Source organism: Musca domestica, unplaced genomic scaffold (assembly GCF_030504385.1).
Source record: "Musca domestica strain aabys unplaced genomic scaffold, Musca_domestica.polishedcontigs.V.1.1 200, whole genome shotgun sequence".
In the NCBI taxonomy this organism is placed as follows: domain Eukaryota; kingdom Metazoa; phylum Arthropoda; class Insecta; order Diptera; family Muscidae; genus Musca; species Musca domestica.
In genome coordinates, this window is record NW_026712251.1 from 203,488 (window position 1) to 217,147 (window position 13,660).

At 35.5% G+C, this 13,660-nt stretch overlaps 1 protein-coding gene across 3 annotated transcripts in view; it reads right to left on the reverse strand.

Annotated features, from left to right (window-relative positions):
• Positions 1 to 13,660, reverse strand: part of LOC101897029 (sex peptide receptor) — a 396,118-nt gene that overhangs the window by 60,619 nt on the left and 321,839 nt on the right. For all 3 annotated transcript variants that reach the window (XM_059122553.1, XM_059122554.1, XM_059122555.1), the window contains exon 4: positions 2,004 to 3,261. In XM_059122553.1, coding sequence (XP_058978536.1) covers positions 2,004 to 2,697 — 694 coding nt within the window. In that variant the 5' untranslated portion in view covers positions 2,698 to 3,261. The remainder of the gene's footprint in view (positions 1 to 2,003; positions 3,262 to 13,660) is intronic.

A 13,660-nucleotide genomic window follows, 5' to 3' on the forward strand; every position in this document is an offset into this window, starting at 1 on the left:
GGAAAATGTGGCAAAAATCATGAAAATACCGTATATCGGGAAATACAGCTATGTGGGGGTATACAAAAACGTGGACCTATACATACAATGTTTCTCCAATGGAGCTAGAACCCATTAGGACCCACAAATATTAATTTTTAGACAAATCCGCGATGAAATGTGGCAAAAACCATCAAAATGCCGAATATCGGGAAGTACCGTAATATGGGGCCTATACCAAATCGTTGACCTATACATGCAATGTTCCGCCACACGAACTGGTACCCATTATGACCTACAACTACCAATTTTCAGAGAAATCCGTGAAAAAATGTGGCAAAAACCATCAAAACACCGAATATCGGGAGGTACAGTTATATGGGGACTATACCAAAACGTGGACCAATATATCTCATTTTCAATACCAACCATCCTGGACACAATTTAAATTGCTCTACTTAATTTTGGCGCTCTACGTCAAATAATGTGGGCTGTATCGTGATTTCAACAAACAGACGGACAGACAGACGGACAGACAGACGGACAGACATACAGACAGACAGACAGACGGACATCGTTAAATCGACTTAGAATTTTATGCTGATTATGAATATATATACTTTATGGGGTCTACGACGAATATTTAAGTATGTTACAAATGGGATGACAAAGTTAATATACCCTCCTTTCCTAGGTGAAGGGTATAAAAAACTTTAGTTTGTCTTTCCTACTCATCATCAAAGACTCCTTTTCCAGATGCCAAAGGTAATACTATTTAGTACTTCTTGTACTTTTGAGTATGTATTTTCAAATCCGCTTCCATGTGTTAACCATACCGCACAAAACGTTATCCTAATGACAAATTTTGATCTTTCAATTCAATCTCTCACTCAAATATTAAATTTAGTACAATTTAGTAATTTTTAGTATGTATTTCCAAACCCACCTGCCACTCTCAATGCTATACACTTAAACTGATCTTAATGCCAAATTTCCAAACCCAACGCTTTATCTTAAATCTACCCACCAGCAGAGAATACAATTCCAAGATTTAAATTTAGTACATTTATGACACTAAGTACACATTTCCAAAAACACCTACTTATATCAGCACTTCTTCCCAAAAAAATATAGTACCATCATGTACTTTTCGTACAATTTCGTACAATTTCGTACACGTTTCAAAAACCAACTTCAATTCTCAAACTTACAATCAACAGCGATACCAATACAAAATTTCAAAATTTTAGCATCATCCGTTCACACTAAAAACACCTCTTCCAATTAAGTTCTTTTATAGTTCGCACACAAAGTACATATTCCATGACCAACTTCGTATATCAAATTTAATTTCCAACCCGGATTCTCATACCAAATTTCATTGTTTTTTAGTCCCATCGGTTCACATAATATCAAAGTGATACCATTTTAAAAGTCTAGTAACATTTTGGAATTTTTTGTAACCTTAAGGTTGGAGTTTTCTAAAACCATTTGGTTCATGTATCCTGCACTTCATCTGTGACCCATACCAAACTTTCTAACTCATCCCATTTGTCGAATGCTAATTATTCAATTTTTATTACAATTTAGTACTTTTTGTACCCTTGTAGTACGAATTCCCAAACGAAAATTGACTGAGGGTATACATGTGCAGACCAAACCGACTGATATTTTTTAACTTGTTGTTTAGATTATTTTATTCATTCTTCTCAAAAATTGTCTGTATCTTCAGTAACTTAAATGCATACTCCCAAAATTATTTCATTTCAGCATTCCCATTTTGTTTGGGGTTCATATAACGAATTTCACTCGCAAGAACAAGATTATTGAACCGCCCTTGTCAAGCCATTACCTGCCTCACCACTACTCTGAATACCTAATCTCGGAAATATTTCGTTCAAGGATGATGAAATTGGCGAAGTCATACAACCAAGTCATCTCATACGGCATTCAACACAGATATATTAAATACAACCACATTCCAACTATACACATCTCTTCTCTATGTCTCTTTATTAACTTACCCATTAATACGAAATTGGTTGGCGTTGACATATTCTTTTTGCTTAATATCAGGACAATCAGTGAATTGGACAGAACGGTGACTATTAACAGGAACGGCATGCAATAACCATACAATGGTACCACATAATCCACAGGTGTATCACAGGTGAGATTCCAATAGGTGAGATTTGTGAGGGGATCTCGGTCCTGGCAGCTGAACGAGAAATCGCTGCCATTGAAATTGTGATAGAAATAGGTTGAATTGTCTGCATCGTAACCGAAGGAGGGATCAAAGCCACCAGGACTGAATTCATCTCTCATGCTAATGCCAAGGCCACCTCCATCTCCACCACTGACCCCAACAGCACCACCACCACCACCACCACCATCACCGCTCCAGTAAAATAGACCCGATGTGTCGTAAGGATGCGACTGTGAAAGATTGTGGCTGGTGGCGGTGCTGCCGACAATAATGCTGTCACTGCTCGCACTACTGAGACTAGTTCTGTTTGCTATGCTCGTGTTGGTCGTCGTCGCCGCGTGGCTTGTGTTCGTGACCGGCATGGTCACCAGCTTATTATAAGGGACAGGATTACTATTGTCCATAATGGAGGGTGCCATCACAGCGGCAACTGTCTCGGTTACAACTGTGGCCAGGGTCTGGTGTAGATTATTCATAATCCTCTGTTGTACACCAGTCTCGTGTTGAATCATTCCCAATCATTTGATTAATAAGAGCTGGCAATTAGTAAGGGCTTGGAGGAGGAGGAGGAGGGGGGCAAGATCCTGCAAATATGCAAAACAGATGCCAACGATAGTTTAGAAGGTTTCGTTTCGTTTCGTTCCGCTTCGCTTTATTTCAATTAATACTGCAATTCCTTTGATGCATTAAATCACTGGCTGCCCCAGCCCTTTCGCAGCTGTTTCAATTATGTTGTTCTTTGAAATTGGTTTCGTCTAAGCTTTAATTGTTGATTTCATTAAAATTAATTTCATTGACGGACTCCCTGCTGCTGCTCCTGTTTTCGTTTTGTCCAAATTCTTGTTATTCACTTTGCTGCTCCAACGAAGTGTATCGGGACACGTTCGCCCACATTGAAATCTTGCTGTTGTAGTTGTTGTTGACTTTTTATTTTATTTTCAAAATATTTTCATGAGCTTCTTCTATTTATTTTGCTGAATTGTTTGTTTGTTTGTTTTTACTATGGATTTTTTGTCTCTCTGTTAGTCCATATTGTTAGATTTTAAAGCTCCTGTGGCGTTCTACGTACTGTGAAACTGCAAATAAAGCGAGGAAAAAACAAAGACAAATAATGAAAACAACTTGTTAAGACAAATGAAAATTGTATTCGGAATGTTATTTAAATATGGGAGATAGTGAAGTAGTAGCATTGGAGGAATGAACATTATTTATCAATTCAATTTCAAATGTCGTTATAAACAATTTAAATAGATTTAGTTGTAGTGAAGGGTTTGATCCATTCTAACTTGTAATTTTCGTATCTTGATCTGAGTGGTGTGGAAGCCACCGATTGCCCCAATGGAAGAAAATATATATCTATAAAAGAGGAAAATGTTTGTATGTTTGTAATTTATGGACTCGAAAACCGCTGAAAAGATTTTCCTGAAAATTTCCAAGTATACTACAACATCGCCTGAAAGTAACATAGGCTATATACATTTTTGAAATTCCACTTGGAACTGGAGATATAGCATCAGAATCCCAAAAATTGAGATTTTGTATGCACATATCTAATGATCAATTACAGATACAGATACAATACAATTTGGAATGCGTAACGGAATTTGGAACAAAAATAAATTTGCCAAATTATATTGAAATCGTTTGAGATTTGGATATAGCTCCCATATATATTTTCGGCCGATTTCAAGCATTTGATGCACCAAACACGCTATGTATCCCAAATTTCAATGAAATTTGAAACATGTGATGGATTTTATCTAAAAAATTGATTTCCCAAATTATAATGAAATCGGTTCAGATTTGGATATAGCTTCCATGTATATTTCCGATCGATTTCGTTCATTTGATGCCTCAAACACGATATGAATGTTCGATTTCAATGAATTTTAGAATGTTTAAAGGGATTTGATCTGAAAATAAATTTATCAAATTATATTGAAATCGGTTCAGATTTGGATATAGCTCCCATATATATTTTCGACCGATTTCATGTATTTGATGCCCCAAATACGCTATGTATCTCTAATTTCAATATAATTTGGAATGTGTAGCGGAAATGAAAACGAATATACATTTGTCAACTTATATTGAAATCGGTTCAGATTTGGATATAGCTCCCATATATATCTTCAACCGATTTCGTTTATTTTATGCACTAAAAACGATACGTATTTCCGATTTCAATGAAATTCGGCATGAGTGGCTAAATTTGGTACAAAAATAAATTTGACAAATTATATTCAAATACGCTCAGATTTGATTATAGCTCCCATATATATACTCAGCCGATTTCACATATTTGATGCACCCAAAGCGAGAGAGACAAAATCTGGCACCAGAAAAAATTGCCAAATTATACTGAAATCAGTTGAGGTTTGGGTATAGCTAACATATATATTTCGGCCGATTTCATACATGTTATGCACCAAACATGATATATATGACCGATACCAATGAAATTCAGAATGTGTGGCGGAATTTGGTTACAATAATAAATGTAACAAATTAATTGGAAATTAGTTAAGATTTGTATATAGCTCCCATATATATATTGCACCAATTTCAATGAAATATGAAAGGTGTGGCGGAGTTTGGTGTAAAAGTAATTTTTTTTATAATTATATTTAAATCGGATCAGATTGGGATATGATTTTAATAAGAACCATTGACCCACAACGCCTTAGGCTAACACTAAAAAACAACACAACAATTTATTTGAAATACGCTTATTACGGCGAAGTATGTTGCTATCTCGAATTCACTAATTACAATAGAAATACCACTCTACTTAAAAAAATTGCAGTTTCCTGCACGCTTGGTATTTGCTATGAAATAAATAAATCCAAAGGACAAACCTTTCGTGTATACATGTCATGTTACTGCTTTTGTAATGATTTTGTTTATTAACGCATTAAATTAGTGCAATATTTCTTTTTTAATTTTTAAATTTGTTTTTCTTTATCCAACATATATTCGTAAATAAAATTTTGAATGCATATAAAATCAAAAGGGGTAGCGAAGCGCACCGGGTTCATCTAGTTGTCTATATAAGTCCATATTTATACCCTCCACCTTGGAAAGGAGGGTATATTAACTTTGTCATTCCGTTTGTAACATCCCCATATAACGGTACCTCCCGATATTCGGTATTTTCATGATTTATGCCACATTTTTTCACGGATTTGTCTGAAAATTGGTATTTGTAGGTCATAATGGGTCCTAGTTCGTGTGGCGAAACATTATAATTATAAGGCCACGTTTTGGTGTAGCCCCCATATAACGGTACCTCCCGATATTCGGCATTTTAATGGTTTTTGCCACATTTCTCCTAATGTTTATTTTACCCTAAGGTGGAGGATATTAAAAGTTTGGCCCGGCCGAACTTAATGTTTTTTTACTTGTTTCATATATTTTAGAAACAGTTTCTAGCGGAATCGCTGAAAATTCCGTACTCGGAGTTCATAAAATGTTTTGCCTACTGTGGCTAAACATTGACCATTTAAGTCAGAACAACCCACATCCTCCCGATATTCTGTATTTTAATGATTATAGCCATTATAGCCACATTTAAATGACTATAGCCCTACACCACAAGCTGGTCAGGGTATTATGTCTTTGTGCATTTGTTTGTAACAGACAAAAGGAAACGAGATAGACCCATAGTTCCTTTTGATGATCCGCATAGAATTACTTTCTGAGTTGATTTATGCATGTCAGTCCGTCTGTCCGTCCGTCCGTCTGTCCGTCTGTCTGTCCGTCCGTCCGTCTGTCCATGTATTCTTGTGAACAAAGTGCAGGTCGCATTTATTATCCGATTGAGATGAGATTTTCCAAATAACATTTGTTTGGCCCAACAACGAATCCTATTGAAATCGGAGATAATCGGTAAAAATTTAGATATAGCTCCCATATATATCTTTGTCCGATTTGCCTTTTATTGTACACCAAACGTGTAATATCAGCCCGAATAGTATGGAATTTTGCACATACAACCAGATTAGGCCTGAAAATAAGTATGCCAAATTTGAACTAAATCGGTTCAGATATAGCTATAGCTCCCATATATATTGTTCATCCGATTTGTTGTTTTTGTCCTCCGCAGCCGTAATATGCACTCTGTAACAACAATATTTGGGGAAATATATCAAATGCAGCTCAGAAATACATTTGCTAAATTTTATCGAGATCGGTTCAGATTTGGATATAGCTCCCATATATAACTTCGTCCGATTTACTTTTTTTTTGTGCACCAAACGTCTAATAAAAGATACAAATGCTTCGGCATATTTAGTCCTTTGAATTTAAAATTATAATTATAATCATAGGGTGTATGATTGAATTCTGCCATAAAAACTTTTAATTGTTATGTGGAGCTCAACTAAATTAGCTAAGTGGTGTAGGGTATCATAAAATCGGCCCCGCCCGACTTTGGGACTTTCTTTACTGTTTTTTAATAGAATTGTTTGAAACATGGATTGTATGTTTCTAACGACAGAAGTGTCGCATACCCCTCGAATATTGAAATTTCTGCATAAATAGTCCATGTCGGTCCCCGTTCTCGTATAGCCCCCATACAACAGTACCTCCCAATATTCGGTATTTTGATGATTTAGCAGCATTTTTTTCCGCAATTGTTTCGAATTTCGTATTTAAAGTTCCTAATGGTTACTATAGCCTATAACAAATAATCGCTTATGCAGATTCAAATCTTCGTTGAGCCCAAATATACCTCCCTTTATTGGGTATTATAATTATTTTAGCGACATTATTCACCGGAATTCTTTCGAATTTCGTATTTTAAGTTCTTAATGAATACTTCAACCTATGACGGACAATTGTCTATGTAGGTCCATGTCTTCGTGCAGACCACATATAGCGGTACTTCTCAATATTCGGTATTTTGATGATTTTAGAGACATACATATTCGCGTTGTATGATCTTCATCGCTATTCACAATTTTGACCCGTTGGGGGAGAGGTACCAGAAGAAGAGGTCATATGTATTGTAAAGAGAATTTTATGATTTTACGTTTTGGTTAATTAAAATGTTGACCCTTTGAGGAGGACGTACCAGAAGGGGTAAGTCTATATCTACCATCTTCAGATCTTGTGTTAATAAAAAATATTGGAATGTTTGTAATTTGAAGAGAATTCAAATTTAATATTACATTTCATAAAAATTATAATTATTTTAAATGTTGACATTTTGCGGGGGAGATACTTGATGCAGTGGACCGATATTGTCCATTGTGTTTAGCACCCGACTTAGCATTGATAAAAATATTGGGATATTTCGCACAAAATCGAATGACCCTTTCTGTTTTAAGGAGTTAAAACATTTTTGACAACTTTGACATTTTTAGTCTTTTGTGGGGGAGGTACCAGAAATAATGGACCAATGTTGCCCATTTCCAAACACGATCTTGGTCTGATAATAATTAATTACGATTTAGCAAGTTTGGGCCATATCTCTTCCAGAGTTATGTGTGCACCAGCCAGCCAGATAGACAGAAATATGGACACCCATAGATCGACTCCAAATGTCCTGCAACGGATTTTGTCCAAAGAGACCTAGGGTCCAAAATCGCTATTTCGATTAATCACGTTTTGGCCATATCAAATAGTGCTGCATTTGTATATCCTCAGTCATATGGCTACAGAGGGTATAATCTTGTTGCATCGTATTAATATTATTATCAAACTTAGATCGAGTTTGGAAATGGGCAATATCGGTCCACTATTTCTGATACCTCCCTCACAACGGGCCAATATTTCCACAGAAAATAATTTTCAATATATAACAAAAACCAGTAAAGAAAGCCTTAAAGTCGGGCGGGGCCGACTTTATGATACCCTACACCACTTGGCAAATTTAGTAGAGCTCCGCATAACAATTAAAAGTTCATACACGCTATGATTATAATTTAAAGTTCAAAGGACTGAATCTGCCGAAGCATTTGTATCTTTTAAATTCGGACTTGTATTACCCATTTGGTGCACAATCAACTTGAAATCGGATAAAGATATATATGGGAGCTACATCCAAATCGGAACCGATCTCGATAAAAGTTAGCAAATGTATTTCTGAGCTGCATTTGATATATTTCCCCAAATATTGTTGTTACAGAGTGCATATTATGGATGCGGATGACAAAAATAACATGTCGGATGAACAAAATATATATGGGAGCTATACCTGTATCTGAATAGATTTCGATCAAATTTGGCATACTTATTTTCAGACCTAATTTGGTTGTATGTGCAAAATTCCATACTATTCGGGCTGATATTACACGTTTGGTGCACAATAAAAGCAAATCGCATCAAGATATATATGGGAGCTATATCTAAATTTTGGCTGATTATCTCCAATTTCAAAAATTTGCGCAAAATTTCATCTGGATAGGACAATAAATGCGAACTGTACTTTGTTTTCAAAAATACATGGACAGACGGACGGACATGCACAAATCGACTCAGAATGTGATTCTATGCAGATCATCAAAAGGAACTATGGGTCTATCTCGTTTTCTTTTGCCTGTTACAAACAAATGCACAAAGACATAATACCCTGACCACCTTGTGGTGTAGGGTATAAAAATGACCCAATTTTTTCAGTGCTAGGTCAAGTGTGAAAATGGACAATATTGGTCCACTCAATCAAGTACTTCCCCCACAAAGGGTTAAAATTAAGAATAATTATAACTTTTATAAAATATGATATAAGAATCCGATTGTCTTTAAATTACACACATCATAATATTTTTATTAACCCAAAGTCTGGCTCATCACACGCTAAATTAACATTCAATTCCATTCATGCTTGGTACATCTCAATATTTTCGTTAACAGAAGTTCTGTTGTAAAGACCGTAGAGATCGGACCTCCCCCACAAAGGGTCAATATTTTGAATAACCAAAACGATCATAAAATCGCAAATATTCATCCGATTCCATTCAGACTTGGTATATCTCAGTATTTCCGCCAATACAAGATTTGTTATATAGACGGTAGAGATCCGACCATTCCTTTTGGTACCTCCCCTACAAAGGGTCAACATTTTGAATAACCAATTTGACGCACTCCTTCTGTTTCTCCCCCACAAAGGGTTCAAAATGTTGAAAAACAAAATACTCAGAAAAAGCAAAATAAGCATCCAGCTCTCTTAAAATTTCACATCTAAAAATGTTGGTAACGCAAAATCTGTTATGAAGCTGATATATATAATGATATGATATATATCTGCCAACCCCATCTGGTAACTCACCCACAAAGGGTCACAATTACGTATATCTGTCATAACTTGCGAAACAAGTCGGCGATTCTATACAAATGTCTATATCGAAATATTTCTCTTAACCAGAAATCTGATATGAATATATAATTTATCGGGATTCATGATTTCGTATAAAATTAGATATAAATGTTCGATTTCCTTTAAATATTAAGTGTATTAAGTGCGGTTGTAAGATTTAGAAGACTTTCCAAAAGAATTTTAGTTTTATTTTATTCTTTGGTTCCTCTTCTATTGAGCTTATGATCTCGTCACTTGGGTAAAAAAATGTTTTTTGTCATAGAAGTTATTTTTAAAATAACTTCTGGGGAGAATATCTCAGACAAAAAACAAGGGAACTGATGAGGATTGGTGGCTCTTTCCGAAACCTAGGTATTCCCTGCCTTACCCCCTGGTAAACATTACCATCGTTCTCCACTAATAAACAAACGTTGTTTTTATAAAAACAACAATAAAGGGATAAGCCTGACCATTTTGCAACAACAAAATACTACGGTATCCCGAACAAACAAGCCACACTGTTCTAGAAAATATTTTATCTCATAGAAATAGAGAGGATCATTCAATTTTTGAAAATCCTGCTATTTTTATACCCTCTACCATACTATGGAGGGTATATTAACTCATTCCGTTTGTAACTCCTCGAAATACTCATGTCAGACCCAACAAAGTATATATATTCTTGATCAGCTTAAAATTCTAAGTCGATTTAGCGATGTCCGTCTGTCTGTCTGTCCGTCCGTCTGTCTGTCTGTTGTAATCACGCTAAAATTTTGCACACATGTTTATTTTTCTAGTAGGCAGGTTAAGTTCGTAAATGGGCCATGTAGGGTCACGTTTTCATATAGCCCCCATATAACGGTACCTCCCTATGTTCGGTATGTTGATGATTTTAGCGACATTATTCACCGGAATTGTTTCAAAATTGGTATTTGAAGTTCAATATGGGAACTACAGACTGTGACAGAAAATTGTCTGTGCGGGTCCAGGTCTTCATATAGGCCCCATAAATCAGTACCTCCCTATATTCGGTATTTTGACGATTTTAGGTACAATACCTACCGAAATTGTTTGAGATGTCGTATTTGACATTCGTAATGGATGCTATAGCCTGTGACAGAAAATTGTCTATGCTGGTCCAGGTCTTCGCACAGCTCCGATATAACGGTACCTCCCTATATACGATATTTTGATGATTTTAGCTACATTATTCACCGTTTATTTCAAGTTTCGAATTTTAATATGGTAATGGCTTATGACAAACAATGCCTATGTATGTCCACGCCGTATAGACCCCAATATAATGGCTATATTCGGTATTTTTAAAATTTTAAAAGAATTTTTTAAGGATTTTATTTTTTAAAAATTTCCAAATTCGTTGCAAATGGTGGAGGGTATTAAAAGTTCGGCCCGGCCGAACTTTTTGCTTCTTAACTTGTTTTATTAGTGCTAGGTCAAGTGCAAAAATTGACAATATCCATCCTGTTCATCATAGGTCAAAATTTTGAATAATTCTTATAAAATGTGAAATAAAAGTCCGATTATCTTCAAATTTCAATGAGGGACGGATTGAACGGACCGATCCTCCTAGTACCTCTCTTCTACAACATGTCATCATTTGGAATAACCATTAAACACATAAAACGCGAAATGAACATCCGATTACTTTTAAACTCGGCACATCCCAATACTTTTATCAACAGATGAACTGGTGTAAAGATGTTTCATATCGAACTACACCTTCTGATACCTCCCCCACAATGGGTCAATATTTTAAATAATTATAACTCTCATAAAACGCGAACTTTTCGAAAAATTGTGAAATATCTCATATAATGTGAAGGTGGTAATCGGTGCACAGTCCAATACCGATACGTTTTAATTTTTTTTTCAGACTTATGTCAGATATGGAATGGAAAATATTGGCCCAATCCTTCGGAACCTTTCCTATGAAGGGTCAACAGTTTGAATAATTATCAAAATATATTTAAATAACCGAACAATGGCTTTCGGCAATACCGACTGATTCCATTTAACTTGTTTTACTTAGTAAATTATACAAAGCAGCTTATTTTCACATATATATGTGAATTACAAAATCGCAAGAGCTTTTTCAGATTTGTATTCCATTGTTTCTTAGATACTTTTTTCTCATATCCTCACATAATATTGAAAATAATTTGTTCGGCAAAAAAAAAAAAAAAAAAAAAAAAAAAAACATATTGCAATATAAACTAGTTTTTATTTCACTCTATTAGCACATATATTGGTCTGGGTTATCATTCTATGGACTCTACGCCCCTATCCATTTCAACTTGTTTTTATCCAATGTATATTCTAATTTGTTTACATATTTGGATTTTAGACATCTAACACAACATGTCACAACATATGTTGTTATGTATTTTGAAGGCCATTATCACCTTTTTGGTAATATAGTTCAAAAAATTATATAAATCTTTTTACAAATAAATTTCAAAACATTCCATGCATTTCAAACTCGAACCACAGCCCCTCTACAACTTCTATTTGCACCACAATTACTATTTTGAGTTTCGACATCTCCGGCCATACCACCCCCTCCAACTAATAACCCTCTTATGTTTCCATTAGCAAATGGCCCTGGCTTAAAGCATCATCCATTGGTGCCCCAGTGTCGTTATTTGCATCGTAAATGAATTTCACCCCAAACCCAACGGCGTGTTATCAGGTTACGATGCTAATGCCATTTGAGTCCCAGTGGTTATCACTGCTTTGCCGTAATTCAATACAATTAAGCAATCAACACTCAACTAATTGTCCTAGTTCGGTTGCGTTGTGGTATTTTAATGGGAGTTGTACGGTTGGCCCGTCCGTTTATGACATCATTTATCCGGGGCAGCTGTTTTACTTTTTTCTCTTTCTGTTTATTTACTTTGGTTTGTTTGGTTTTTTTTTTGGGTGAAATTGATATGAAAATATTTTATTTATTTTATTTTTGATTTTTTTCTCAAATGTAAAATAATATTCTTTTTCTTGGTAAATTGCGGAAGATATGTATGAGGAGACAAAGAGTATTTTATATTTTATAAATGTTGATGTTAGTGAACCAACATTTAAAAATTCCATAGTTTATTTATTTATTTTAATATACCCTCCACCATAGTATGGAGGGAAATGAGCCATATAGGTCCACGTCTTCGTATAGCCCCCATATAACGGTACCTCCCAATATTCGGTATTTTGATGATTTTAGCGTCATTATTCACCGGAATTGTTTCAAATTTCGCATTTGAAGTTCGTAATGGATACTACAGCCTGTGACAGAAAATTGTCCGGGCAGGTCCACGTCTTCGTATTGCCCCCATATAACGGTATCCCCCGATATTCGGTATTTTTATGATTTTAGCGATACTATTTACCGGAATTGTTTCAAATTCGCACTTGAAGTTCGTAATGGATACTACAGCCTATGACAGAAAATTGTCTGTGCAGGTCCACGTCTTCGTATAGCCCCTATATAACGGAACCTCACGATATTAGGTTTTATGAGGACTTTAAATCATTATTAACCCGAACTATTTTAAATTTAGTATTTGAAGTTCGTAATGAATACTACAGCCTAGGACAGAAAATTGTCTGTGCAGGTCCACGTCTTCGTGTTAGCCCCCATATAACGGTACCTCCCGATATTGGGTATTTTGATGATTTTAGAGACATTATTTACCGGAACTATTTCAAATTTAGTATTTGAAGTTCATAATGAATACTACAGCCTGTGACAGAAAATTGTCCGGGCAGGTCCACGTCTTCGTATTGCCCCCATATAACGGTATCCCCCGATATTCGGTATTTTGATGATTTTAGCGACATTATTCACCGGAATTGTTTCAAATTTGGTATTTGAAGTTCGTAATGGTTACTACAGCTTATGACAGAAAATTGTCTGTGCAGGTTTACGTCTTCGTATGGCCCCCATATAACGGTGCCTCCCGATATTCGGTATTTTGATGATTTTAGCGACATTATTTACCGGAACTGGTTCAAATTTCGCATTTGAAGTTCGTAATGGATATTACAGCCTATGACAGAAAATTGTCTGTGCAGGGCCACGTTTTATAACCCCCATGGTACCTCCCTATATTCGGTATTTTTATGATTTTAGCTACATTATAAACAGATTTTTTTCAAGTTTCGCA